The 14660-nt window shown below is 38.8% G+C and overlaps 1 protein-coding gene across 1 annotated transcript in view; it reads right to left on the bottom strand.

Annotated features, from left to right (window-relative positions):
- Positions 1-4514: 4514 nt before the first annotated feature.
- Positions 4515-14660, bottom strand: part of LOC115220448 (stomatin-like protein 1) — a 31021-nt gene continuing 20875 nt past the window's right edge. The window contains exons 8-10 of the mRNA XM_029790576.2: positions 10501-10670; positions 7582-7794; positions 4515-5900 (exon numbers count right to left, since the gene is read on the bottom strand). Of these exons, the coding sequence (XP_029646436.1) occupies positions 5686-5900; positions 7582-7794; positions 10501-10670 (598 nt within the window). The 3' untranslated portion in view covers positions 4515-5685. The remainder of the gene's footprint in view (positions 5901-7581; positions 7795-10500; positions 10671-14660) is intronic.

Here is a 14660-nt window from a genome sequence, read left to right on the forward strand (position 1 = left end):
TTGGTGATTGGTTGTGTTTTTTTAAACAATTTGCTCCGTGTCCTTCACATTTTTCACTTCTGTGATAAAATTATCACTAAGGGACGTAATAACAGCTAATTGGGCAACTTTTCATTATTTTAGGCAACAAGCACTTGTTAGCTGGCAGAAAGGTTATCACGCCAGGCGAAATGCGTAGCCGTATTTCGTCTGTGGTTGCGTTGTGAGTTCAAATTCCGCTGAGGTCGACTTTGCCTTTCATCCCTTCGAGGTCGATAAATAAAGTACCAGTTACGCACTGGGGTCGATGTAATCGACTTACTCCCTTTGTCTGTCCTTGTTTGTCCCCTCTATGTTTAGCCCCTTGTGGGCAATAAAGAAATATATATATATATGTATGTACCTGATGGGCAACAAGCACTTGTTAATATATATACCTGATGGGTCACATAAGGCGGCGAACTGGCAGAACCGTTAGCACGCCGTTACGTTCTGAGTTCAAATTCCACCGAGGTCGACTTTGCCTTTCATCCTTTCGGAGTCGATTAATTAAGTACCAGTTACGCACTGAGGTCGATGTAATCAACTTAATCCGTTTGTCTCCTCTGTGTTTAGCTCCTTGTGGGTAGTAAAGAAATATTCTTTCATTAACCTTATTACCATATTTCTATTGAAATACACTCTTTGTTAAAAAAAAACTCTTAAAAAAAAAATAATAAAAGATTTAAATAATTTAGTCGTTATTAAGCTAGGAACAAATTAACATTAAATTTTGATGGAAGGTCTTAATTTATATCAATTTAAAATGGGAAGTTTATGTCACATGTAGATTGATGTCGAAAGGGTTACAGAATGCCTACGAAACTCTTCACCCACTACCTCCGAACTTATTGTTTTTCCACAAAAAATTCCGATATAATCGTCATCTACAACAGAAAGATATTTGTAGAAAATTTCATTTTAAAATATCCATTTTTCAGAAAGTTATGAGGAAACTAAGTTGGAGGGAACCCACATTCTAAAGGACTTATATTGGCGAAGTTTTGCCCTTATATTTGTGTTTATTCCAAGTCAGCCTTACAAAGTCACATATCTTCCCATGCTATTTGGTCACTAGACCTACTAGAAATAACAGCCAAATTTCCCTCAAATCATACCCTACTTCTTCCAAAAAGTGCTTTGAAAAAACAAAGACAGAAATATATTTAATAACAATCTGGATCTTTTCGGTTTGAACGGCAGTTTTTTTCTAGCTGTGTCATATGAAATTGTCACCCATAATTATGACCCTAGTATCGATCTATTGCATTTCAATGTGTTAGGGGTGGGGGAAGGGTATCTTTTTTTCTTCACAAATGTAAATAAACCCAATCTGTTTCTTAAACGAGGGACATATTCATACGACACAGAATGTTTTCACCTCAATAGACGTAATTGATTGGTTGAAATTGAAGAAAAAAAAACAAATATCTTACAAACTATAGAATTTTCTCAATAAAGCCCAGAGAAAAAGATGTTTTATAAACACATTCTACCAGTATACGAAGTTTAAAAGTGTTTAGTTACGTGGAAATTATTTTAAAAAACTGCCGTTCAAACCGAAAAGATCCAACATCCTAGATACGCTAACTAACTGAACTGATTTCTTTTATTAGGCACAAGGCCTCTTACACTAACTGCACTAAAACTGGTCATCTCATTAAGAGCTCATCTGGATCTAAACATTAACAGCAGGAGCCAACGAAGGAACATTTATAGAATCGTTCAACCTACTAGAAATAGCAGTCAAACTTACTTCCAGTTATAGTCCACCTTTTAATAAAGGGAGGGAAAGTTTGGATAACGGAGTTTGGGAATAAACAATCATTTTTTCTTTCTCCAACGAAATTTTGAGGGGTCAAATTTCGGAAAATTTGAATATTTGCTTTTTACTTCATTTTTTACTTGCATAATTTTGCATACTCATTACGAATTTTGCGTTCGTTATTTGCCGAAATTGATCTATATATATAAAGATGAGTGTGTGTGTGTGTCTGTCTGTCTGTGTGAATCCCTAAAACTTGAGAACTACACAACCAATTTCATTCAAATTTTACACTTGCCTTCCTTAGTCATAGGCCAAAAAATTTTTTAACTTCTTGCCTAGTTCAAGCCCAGACCAATATCATATCTCCTCCACTATTTCAGTATTACATGTCAAAAGTGAAACAATAGCATCTCTCTAAGGAGTGTCAATGGAAAAGAGAAGGAAAGAAAGAAGGAAGAGAGAAAAAAGAAAAAATAGAAAGTGATTTTTGGCTTTTAGAATTGCCATTTCTAAAAGCCAAGAATCACTTTCTATTGAAAGAACTGACCAGCTGCAAAGATGTGAACACATTTTTTTCTTCTTTCTTTCCTTCTCTTTTCCATTGACACCTCTTTCAGATACAAAAGCATACACACACACATACACACACACACTATCTCTCTCTCTCTCTCTCTCTCTCTCTCTCTCTTTCTCCCCATTCCTCACCCACCCTCTTGTACTATCTTATATCTTTCTCCACCCCTACACAATCAATAATACTATAAAAAGCGACAAATCTCCTGAAAAAATTCAATCTGAAGACTTCACTAGAATGGAAGCAAGTGCAAATATATGACTTATAAAAACATGTGACATATTAATAAATATCTGTAAATATAAAACCATCCAGATTTCTGAGTACCTTATTTCTTCTAATATATAATACCTGTATATCATCTCCAAACCTTCTAATATATCGAACCAGGGGCAGCTGATGAAGGGGAATATTCTTTGTATTGTTTGTCTTGTACTCTGTTTTTTCGTTGTTAAAAAAAAGTCCATTTCCTTGTTTGTTTTTATGTTTTCGTTTCTCGTGTTCTATGTTTATTTGTGGTGTCCTGTACTCATATATATATATGATGGCCATCCACTCGTGACCGAGGAAGACCATTGCCGACCTTCAGGAACATTGTGCGCTCTAGGACTAACTTATATTTTGCATTTGCAGCTCCGTTGGTGGCTAATGAGCCCTGCTCTTGACAAGCATACACGACTGCAAACATTGCAGACCAAGCTTTCCCCATTCACTATACAAGCCATGCGCTTTCGCGCAGCTCGCTTAAGTTCTTCATGCTGGATACGTGCTCTCTCAAAAGTGTCAATCCCCTCCTTAACCTGCTTCCTCCATCTGTGGCGATGACAGGCATTGTTCTCCCAGTCAGTGTCCTGCATATCAAAGTCCTTTAACGAGGACTTGACACAGTCCTTAAATTGCAGCCTTGGTTTCTGCCGGAGTCTCCTTCCATTCACAAGTTCTCCATAGAGCATCTGCTTAGGAATTCTTCTATCCTCCATTCTAATAAGGTGTCCAGTCCAACGCAACCGGTGCTTGTGTACCATCGCCTCAATACTCAAGATATCAGCTGTCCTCAGGATCTGTGTGTCTGGAATTTTTGAGGTCCAGCCAACATTGAGAATGTGTCTGAGACATCTCTGATGAAAACGTTCAAGGACCCTGACCTGACGCTTGTACAGAGTCCATGTCTCACATGAGTAGAGAAGCGACGTCAGTACACAAGCATGGTACACAGCAACTTTTGTTCTCCTTGCGATGCCATGTTGGGACCAGACACGAGACTGAAGAGACTGGAAGGAATTAGTTGCTCTCTGCAACCTGAAAGATATTTCCTCATCCAGGGAGCAAGAATGGCTGAGTGTGCTGCCCAGGTAGAAAAACTAGTCTACTACCTTCAGAATCGTTCCTTCAACCAAGATAGCTGGTTCTATATATGGATTTCCTGGTGCTGGCTGGAACATTACAACAGTCTTGTCCAGGCTAATGCTGAGTCCAAATGCCCTGCAAGAAGCAGAAATGCAATTCATGCCATGCTGGCATTGGTTGGACAGTTTGACCAGAGCTGGCCGGCCAGAAAGCTGCATCAGGTTTGTCTTACTCAGCTTACTTTCTATGGCTTGATGCCCTTCCTAATGACACCCACTTTACTGTGTGTGCTGGGTACTTTTATATGGTGTCGGCATGAGTGCCTTTTACATGACTCTGGTATAGAACTTTTGCAGACCAATCCTCATCAGGGGAGCAGCCTTAATATTTCTACTGTGAAGGATGGGTTTTCTTGAGTAGAGTATGGAGCTAGATATGTGTGTATATGTCATTGTGTTTGTTCCTCACCACTGCTTGTCAACTGGTGTTGGTGTGTTTATGTCCACCATAACTTAGTGGTATGGCAAAAGAGACTGATACAATAAGTACCAGGCTAAAAAAATAAGTACTGGGATTGATTCAATTGGCTAGAAATTCTTCAAGGTGATGCTCCAGCATGGCCACAGTCTAATGACTGAAGCAAACAAAAAATAAAAAGAGTGGGAGAAATGAAAAATACATCACGTTGCCTGGTCCAGGAATTGAAATCGTGATTCGTTAATTATGAGTGTAATATATTAACCACTGGGCCATGTGCCTTCACCTGTAGTGTTGACATAAGGAGAAAAGAAACATGACAGACAACAGTTTAATACAAGGAAATTGTTAGTTTATTTACATCTTCAAATTCTATAGACATCTGTGATATAAATAGCAAGTTATTGAAACTCATACACACACACACACACACACACACACATATATATATATATATATATATATATATACACACACACATACATAGTTCCACATTCATACAATTTATAACATAACAGATCAATATATGATAATAAATAGTTATTTACAACAAAGCAATTATAAATTATTAGTTATGTATATAAATTATTGGTTATATATAAAGTAATATTTTTTTATACATTTTGTCAGTTTTCATTATCTTTTTTCTTTTCAATTTTTTATTACAAACAAACAAGTTTGTAGAATTGTTCTGAGTTTTCGTAAAAGAATCTCAATACAGATTCTTCCTGAAAGTACCCTCAAACTATTCTACAAGACACTTCTAACCGGTTTTCAAATCACCTCCAGCTATTCAGAGAGCCACTGCTAGTTTCCCTATGGAGCCTCTATGTAGTTGATTGGTCTGCTAAAAACAGCAGCTAAATATATTTCAAATTACATCTCTAATGTTTTAAAGGAATAAAAGAACACATTACATAATAGAGCTATCCCTATATACCCGTATTAGATAATAGAGATATCTCTTAAAAGATAGGATGGTCAAAGCTGGATTACCTTTTATTGTAGGCCTAACTCAATCTAGACTGGCTTAGGGGCTAAACCAGTAGTAAAAAAGAGTTGCCCAAATAGTCTAAAGTCACCTCCAGCAACTCTGCAAGTCACCTCCAGCAACTCTGCAAGTCACCTCCAGCAACTCCGCAAGTCACCTCCAGCAACTCTGCAAGTCACCTCCAACAACTCTGCAAGTCACCTCCAGCAACTCTACAAGTCACCTCCAGCAACTCTGCAAGTCACCTCCAGCAATTCTACAAGTCACCTCCAACAACTCTACAAGTCACCACTAGCAACTCTACAAGTCACCTCTAGCAACTCTGCAAGTCATCGCAAGCAACTCTGCAAGCCACCTCTGGCTACTCCCCAAGTCATGTCCAGTAATTCTACAAGACTCCTCAACATAACTTTCCTTCTTTCTCTCTTTCTGTGATTACAACAATACAAAAAACACTAACTAAAACTACAACTGAAGCAACCACAGATGAATATGTTTTAAGTAGACATTCTACAAGAGAATAGACTGCAATCGGTCTAAAACTGGTTCAATTCTCAGGGCAGCTAACTTGTTGCCAGATACTTTCAGACAACCATTTTTGTATGCTTCCAAAGGTTTCAGGTGGCCATGTGCCAAAGATATAAAGTCCTTGTAATCAAGAGTCATAGTAACCTCAGCAGCATTATGGTTTTCTGTGTTTTCCATAAATGTCACAGAGCCAGCACCTAAAGATAAAATTACAAAATAAGAGACATTAACAAACATGAAATTTATAATAGCAGGATTATGAAGTTTAACATTCCAATCAATCAATTATTATTATTATTGGTGACAGGCGGAATTATCTGCATGCTGGGCAAAATTTGTGGGGAGGGGGCTTATCAATTACATCGACCCCCCCCCCCCATCCCCACTCTGTGCTCAATTGGTACTTATTTTATTGACCCTGAAAAGATGAAAGGCAAAGTTAACCTCAGCTGAATTTGAACTCAGGACATTAAGCAGACTAAATGCTGCTAAGCATTTTGGCCAGTGCGCTAACAATTCTGCCAGCTTGCCACCTTAATAATAATAATAATAATAATAATAATAATAATAACAAGAGCAGTCAGAAAGTGCAAATCTCTGCCAAGGCAACACCAACATCCTCTCAACGATTAGCCAGAGATGATTTTTAAAATGAGAATATCTGAAATAAACTCGACTGCTCTCACAAACGAGAATACTAAAATTGAACCTGACTGCTCTCAAAAATTAAGTGAAAAAAAAAACAGGAAAAAATAATCCAGAATCCTTGTCCGGTACTGGATCGATCCCAAAATCTAATCAGTTTGTGTCAGTCACGTGGCCAAACATCCCTCAAAGTTTCATCTGAATCCATCCAACTGTTCTTGGGATATCTTGTCCACAGACAAACAAACAAACACAACTGAAAACAATACCTCCGCCTTTGCTTATGCAGAGGCAATAATAATGATGATGCTTTCATTTATTCGCCACAAGGGCAAAGGCTGAGGGAGACAATACAAAGACAGACATAAAGTGTAGGGGTTTACATATAATGAAATGATAGCAAAATAAAATAATGATGATGATGATGATTTCAAATTTTGGCACAAGGCCGGCAATTTTGGGGAGGAGGTAAGTCGATTACATCAACCCTAGCATTCAACTGGTACATATTTTACTGGCCTCGGAAAGATGAAAGGCAAAGTTGACTGTGGCAGAATTTGAACTCAGAACATAGATGGACGAAATACTGCTAAGCATTTTGGCCAGTGTGCTAATAATTCAGCCAGCTCGCTTCCTTAATGATTTCAACTTATGGCACAAGGTCAGCATGACTCCACTACTCAACTGCTCCTTATTTTATCAACCCCAAAAGGATAAACGGCAAAGTCAGCCCCAGCAGAATTTGAACTCAGAATGTAAAGATGCCGCTGCACATTTTACCCAATCTGCTAATGAGTCCTCCAGCTTGCTGCCCTAACATAAGGAGGGACGAAATACTGCCAAGCATTTTGCCTGGCATACTAATGATTCTTATTTTTTTATTGCCCAAAAGGGACTAAACATAGGGGGGACAAAAAAGGACAGACAAAGGGATTAAGTTGATTGCATCGATCCCAGTGCGTAACTGGTACTTAATTTATCGACCCCTGAAAGGATGAAAGGTAAAGTTGACCTCGGTGGAATTTGAACTCAGAATGTAACGACAGACAAAATACCGCTAAGCATTTTGCCCAGTGTGCTAACGTTTCTGCCAGCTCGCCACATGCTAATGATTCTGCCAGCTCGTTACCTCAATAACAACAAGAATATTACATAGGTAAAATTATTTCCTGTTGGCACAAGGCTGCATTTTCAAAAAAGGGAAAATCTCAAAACTTAAATTGTAACACATACCATTTTTGAGATCCAGTAAGAACTTCTTGTTAATATCCCCAACAATATGGAATTGGAAAATAGTATTCACAGACTGCACCAAATCATTATCCAACACTGACTGTAATTTGAAGATGATTACATCAAAGGTATCTTTGGTTGTTTCCGAATATTTATTCTCCGTGTCTTTTGTAGGAAATGTCTCGGGCACTGGTGCTTGTTTTGGAGAATTCTCTGATGAAACATAAAGCAAAATATCAAAGTCCAACAACAATTACATATATAAAAAAAAAAAGAAACTGCTGATATAAGTAATTTCTTAAATAAATTCAGAAACTCAGATTTATAGAGTGGGGGAGGGAAACGAAATGGGCTTTTGTTATAGTCATGTGTTCTACATGGGGACTGATCAACATAAATACAATGAAATGGCAACAACAAACCATTAAAACGTGATCCTGAACTTGGCTCACAGAAAGACTAATTTTAACTTTTTTGTTACAATGTTACTGATGAAAAACCACTGCTTTAACTCTTTTAATTGTTTCAGTCATTTGACTGTGGCCATGCTGGAGCACCACCTTTAGTCGAGCAACTCAACCCCAGGACTTATTCTTTGTAAGCCTAGTACTTATTCTATCGGTCTCTTTTGCCGAACCACTAAGTTACGGGTATATAAACACACCAGCATCAGTTCAAGCGATGTTGGGGGGACAAACACAGACACACAAACATATACACACACATACATATATATATATACACACACGTATATGCGATGGACTTCTTTCACTTTCCGTCTACCAAATCCATTCACAAGGCTTTGGTCGGTCCAAGGCTATAGTAGAAGACACTTGCCCAAGGTGCCACACAGTGGGACTGAACCCGGAACCATGTGGTTCGTAAGCAAGCTACTTACCATACAGCCACTCCTACGCCTATTGTTTCAATTAATTTTGAAAATAATGAAGAATTTAGTAAAATAACTTTGGTATTTGGAACTTAAATCACCATGGAATTTTGAAGGTAAGTTTTAACAGATTTTCTTGAAATAGGAAGACTGCCAAGGGCAGTTTTGGAACTAAAGGATTAAAGGCCTGACAAATAATTCTAAATATAACTAGCACTATGACCCGGTGTTGCCGGGTCATAGTGCTAGTGCATGCATATATAGCTGCATGCGTGCGCACATACATGCAAGTACTGTCCAAATCTCCGACCAATCACATACAGCTAGCTGGCATTCAATTAGCGTATCAAGTTTCGGGCATTTTGATTGGAAAATTTTGATAGAAAATTCACGAAAAAGTCACTTCTATTGATTTTTTAATGGCTTTGAGGGGTTACTGGGGAAATGTAAAGATGTGCACGACTGCCCTTGGACGGTTTTGAATGACCATAGAAAGTGTGAGCCTCCAGTTTGATTTGGCATGGTTTCTATAGCTGGACTAGCACTATGACCTGGCAACGCCGGGTCATAGTGCTATTGCATGCATATACAGCTGCGTGCGTGTGCACATACACGTGAGTACTGTCCAAATCTCTGACCAATCACATACAGCTAGCTGGCATGCAATTAGCGTATCAAGTTTTGGGCATTTTGATTGGGTTTTCAATAGAAAATTCACGAAAAAGTCACTTCTATTGATTTTTAATGGCTTTGAGGGGTTACTGGGGAAATCTAAAGATGTGCACGACCACCCTTGGATGGTTTTCAATGACCATAGAAAGTGCGAGCCCTCTAACTGAAAAATTGTGGATTTGTATAAAGGACACACACACAGACAGACATTTTGCCGTTTATATACAGAGAGATAACATATTTCACAGGATTCTAGCAAACTTTATCATGATATAATTCATTGTAACACAAATGGCTCTCATACAAGTCATAGTGACACACTACACTAACACCTCCACTATGACACAATACATTGAGTCACAATTCAATGTTACATCTTGTAACACAAATGAGTGTTACATAACTCACTGAAAAGTAAGTATCACAAAACAACACAACGTAGTATATTAGGATACAGTACACTGTGATACACAAGTCCAAAAAACAGAGCCTCTATATAGTTGATTAAATGGCTAGAAATAGCAGCCAAATCTCGCTCAAATCATATTCTATCTTAAGAAAGAAATATAAAGCAACCCTAGATAGCCCTAAAAAACAGGATGGTTGCAAAACATAGTTCTGCTCAATCTATGTTTTCCCTAGGGTTGTCCAACTTGATCAGTATTGTCCTGTTTTGTCTCTAACATTGTGACCCAATACACTGTGATATCAATCACTTTGGCACATTTCTATGGTGGAGGCACATGGCCTAGTGGTTAGAGCAGCGGACTCGCAGTCGAGGGATCGCCGGTTCAAATCTCAGACCGGACGATGTGTGTTTATGAGCGAAACACCTAAGCTCCACGCAGCTCTGGAAGAAGGTAATAGTGAACTTCTGCTGACTCTTTCACCACAACTTTCTCTCACTCTTTCCTCCTGCATCTTGCAGCTCACCTTCGACGGACCGGCGTCCCATCCAGGTGGGGAACCTATACGCCAAGAAACCGGGAAACTGGCCCTTATGAGCCAGGCATAGCTCGAGAAGGAACAAAACAAAAAAACATTTCTATGCGACACAATTCACTATAACATCACCACTGTCCTTTTCAATTTGGGGTCATCATGTCTCAATACTTGACGACTACAATGAAATACAGAGAAAGGTAACTGGGACAAACTTGTACATAAAAGACACAGTGTGTGTGTGTGTGTGTGTGTGTGTGTTACAGAAAGAGAGAGAGCATGTATGTGTGTTTTGTGTGTGTATGTGAGAGAGAGAGAGAGAGTGTGTGTGTGTAACAGAGAGATTGTATGTGTGTAACAGAGAGGGAGTGTGTTGTGTGTGTGTATGTACTGGTTAAGGAATAACGGGGTCTTACCATTTGTTTTGTTTGTTTTATTGATAACTACATTAGCCAGTTGCTGGAAAGCAAGAGGTAGACCATCAAAGGCACCTTGATGACCGGAAGGTGAATACCCTGGTGGCTGGATACACTTAGGTAAAGGAACTTTACCTTCAGATGGTGCAACAAGGACTTTTATGTGGGACCTGAATTAGAGAAAAAATAAATACGTAAAAGAGATGCAGAAAAATAAATGTTTTTTTTTTATCATTTAGAACTGAAAGGGACCACCCATAGCCTTTCTATAGGGCTTTCATTACAACAAAGGTAAGACAGCAATGGGAGCAATACCAGTAATATCTGCAACAGCAAAATCTGTGCACAACGGCAATGGCAACAATAGAAGTTTCAGTAACAACAACAGCAACATCAATACCAGCAACAACATCAGTGATGACAGCAGCAGCCAGTGGAGGCGCAATGGCCCAGTGGTTAGGGCAGCGGACTTGCAGTCGGGGGATCGCAGTTTCGATTCCCAGACCAGGCATTGTGTGTGTTTATTGAGCGAAAACACCTAAAGCTCCATGAAGCTCCAGCAGTGGGTGGTGGCGACCCCTGTTGTACTCTTTCACCCCAACTTTCTCTCACTCTTTCTTCCTGTTTCTTGTCCCCGACTTCCTATGCAACTGCTGAGCCTGGATGCGCATTCATCTATCCATTGATGCTCCCAGTGTCGGGGGTTGACCTCCACGTTTCGGACTTCTCCCATCTTGCGAGCTCTGGGATGAAGACCATTCACTCAACAGCAACAACAGCAGCAGCCATAATCTAAAGTGAGATTCTGCAAAATACAATGGGAAAGACTGGTGGTCTCTTTAATAAAACGCTTCTGTGTAAAGCCCACTATATATTGGCTTCAAGTTTTGTCATAGAGCCAACAAGTTGGTGGGAGTAGGGTAGGTCAATTAGACCACCCCCATAGTTCAACAAGTACTTGTTTTATCAACCCTGAAAGGATGAAAAGCAGAGTCGACCTTGGCGGAATTTGAACTCAGAATGTGAAGACAGATGAAATGCCACTAAGCATTTTGCCTGGTGTGCTAACGATTCTGTCAGCTCAATGCCTAAACACACACATACACACACACACAGCTGCCGCCACCACCACCACCACCAACATTGATCTGATCAATGGAACAGCCTGCTTGTGAAATTAACGTGCAAGTGGCTGAGCACTCCACGAACAAATATACCCCTGACATAGTTCTCAGGGAGATTCAGCATGACACAGAGTGTGACAAGGCTGACCCTTTGAAATATAGGTACAATAGAAACAGGAAGAAAGAGTGAGAGAAAGTTGTGGTGAAAGAGTACAGCAGGGTTTGTCACCACCCTGTGCCGGAGCCTCATGGAGCTTAGGTGTTTTCACTCAATAAACACTCACAACGCCCGGTCTGGGAATCAAAACCACAATCCTACAACTGTGAGTCTGATGCCCTAACCACTGGACCATTACGGCTCCACACACACAAACACACATATACATATATATATACATACATATATATATATGTGTATATATATGTATGTATATGTATGTATATGCATGTATATATATATATGTATGTATATGTATGTATATGTATATGTATGTATATATATATGTATGTGTATATGTATGTATATATGTATATGTATATGTATGTATATATGTATATGTATATATATATATATATGTAAATGTATATATGTGTATATATATATATATACACATATACATACATATACATACATATTCATGCATATACATACATATATATATATATATATATATTGGTGATAACAAAAGAAAGAAAGAGACCTCAATATTATGTAAATAGAGGAAATTTATCTGTAAAATAATATGTGACAATTATTCGGTAGCCAAGATAAAACTGAGTTTCAGATGAATTAGGTACTTAAGATATATATATACTTACATATAAGAGACCAAAGTCTAAATTTTTGTACGACTCTATTATTCTTTCCTTCTTTCTATCAGCCCTTTCACACTTACTTTGTTCATTCCACTCTTAGTTCCCCCTTTCTCCCATTTCCTGGCTTTCTCTTCATGCTCACTTTCCCTCCTCTTTCACATCACTGTGTCCCTTTCATTTTTTTTCTCACCCCTCCTTAATTCTTCTATCCCTCTGCCTCTACTTCTCTCTCTTCTCTCCACACGTGACCAGTGTTCAGCCAAACCTGACCTTTCTTTCTTGGTTTGACTACCATCCGTGCAACATCTATATTCCTCCCTGTGCCTGTCTAATCTTTACTTCCACACACACCAGCTTAATTTAATTCGTCCTTAGTCGAAAGACACCGGTTGTTATGTCCTGTTATTTGCGGAACATTTCTCTGTTTTTTTCCGTCCTTGTTTCCATATACATTCGCTGCTTTCTTCCAAGGGATCTAATGCTCTTAGCTTAGTTTTTCCTTGGGGCTGGCCAGATTGGAACAATCTCAAGTATAACCAACTGAAATTGCAAAGATAATCTGGTACTTGACTGAGGAAAGAAAACTCCGAATGACCCATCCTTGTTTTCTTTGTATCGTCTGTCTGGATGTTTTGCACTCTTGTCCAAATTTTATATTTTATATGTATATATATATATATATATATATATATATATATATTGTTGTATTGCAGCATAGTAATTTTTCTTTTCTTGCCAAGGAGTGGCTGTGTGGTAAGTAGCTTGCTTACCAACCACATGGTTCCAGGTTCAGTCCTACTGTGTGGCACCTTGGGCAAGTGTCTTCTACTATAGCCTCGAGCCAACCAAAGCCTTGTGTGGATTAGGTAGACAGAAACTGAAAGCAGCCTGTCTTGTATATGTCTGTGTGTGTGTGTGTGTGTCTGTCTGTCTGTCCAACCACCATCGCTTGACAACTGATGTTGGTGAGGTTATGTCCCCCGTAATTTAGCAGCTCAGTAAAAGAGATCGATAGAATAAGTACTAGGCTTACAAAAAATAAGTCATGGGGTCGATTTGTTTGACTAAAGGCAGTGCTTCAGCATGGCCTCAGTCAAATGACTGAAACAAATAAAAGAATAAAATAAACACACACACTACATATTTTTTTCCTTCACTTATTTATTAGTGTTCTTATTTGATTATTTAAACTCATGTCCGGAAATTTTTTATCACATATCTGTGACCTCTTCAGCGACTGTTTTCATTTTGATGGAGTTAGTGGAACAAGAACACACCCCAAAATGGAAAGTGTCGCTGAAGAGGTCACAGATGTGTGACAAAAGATTTCCGGATATAAGTTAAAATGATAAAGCAAAAACAGTAATAAACAAGTGAAGGAAAGAAAATATATAATGCATGTGTTTATTTGGCCAAAAAAAAAAAAAATTACCATCCCAAAGTACAATAATATCGGATTTAACACGAGGAATTTTGCAAAACGAACTGATAAATGTGTACACATACACACACACACACACACACACATATATATATATATATACGTCTGGCCTCCGTGCCGGTGGCACGTAAAAAGCACCATCCGATCGTGGCCGTTTGCCAGCCTGGCCTGGCCTCCGTGCCGGTGACACGTAAAAAGCACCATCCAACCTTGGCCGTTTGCCAGACTTGTCTGGCACTTGTGCAGGTGGCACGTAAAAAGCACCCACTACACTCATGGAGTGGTTGGCGTTAGGAAGGGCATCCAGCCGTAGAAACATTGCCAGATCAGACTGGGCCTGGTGCAGCCTTCTGGCTTCCCAGACCCCAGTTGCACCGTCCAACCCATGCCAGCATGGAAAGCGGATGCTAAACGATGATGATGATGATGATGATATATATGTATATAGACAGACAGACTGATAGATACATATACATACATATCCATATAGACACACATTTGTGTTTGTGTGACTGTCAGGAAAATATATTTTGATGAAATTTATTTTTAAATCTTCAACCTTGCAGATCTCCTCTTTACTAGAATGTCCCCGTTCTTAGTTATATCAAAATTCTATTAGTTGAAGAGGAAACCTGCTTTGTTTCAGCTGTTACATTTCTTTCTTTCATCAGCACACATTACTTAAATGTAAATGTTTATCTTAACCAAACACCAGGACAATTTCTATTGAGAAAAGATGTCAATTGAAATATAAACCAGCAATACATTATAGCTGCCAA

This window comes from Octopus sinensis, linkage group LG16, assembly GCF_006345805.1.
Source record: "Octopus sinensis linkage group LG16, ASM634580v1, whole genome shotgun sequence".
NCBI lineage: Eukaryota > Metazoa > Mollusca > Cephalopoda > Octopoda > Octopodidae > Octopus > Octopus sinensis.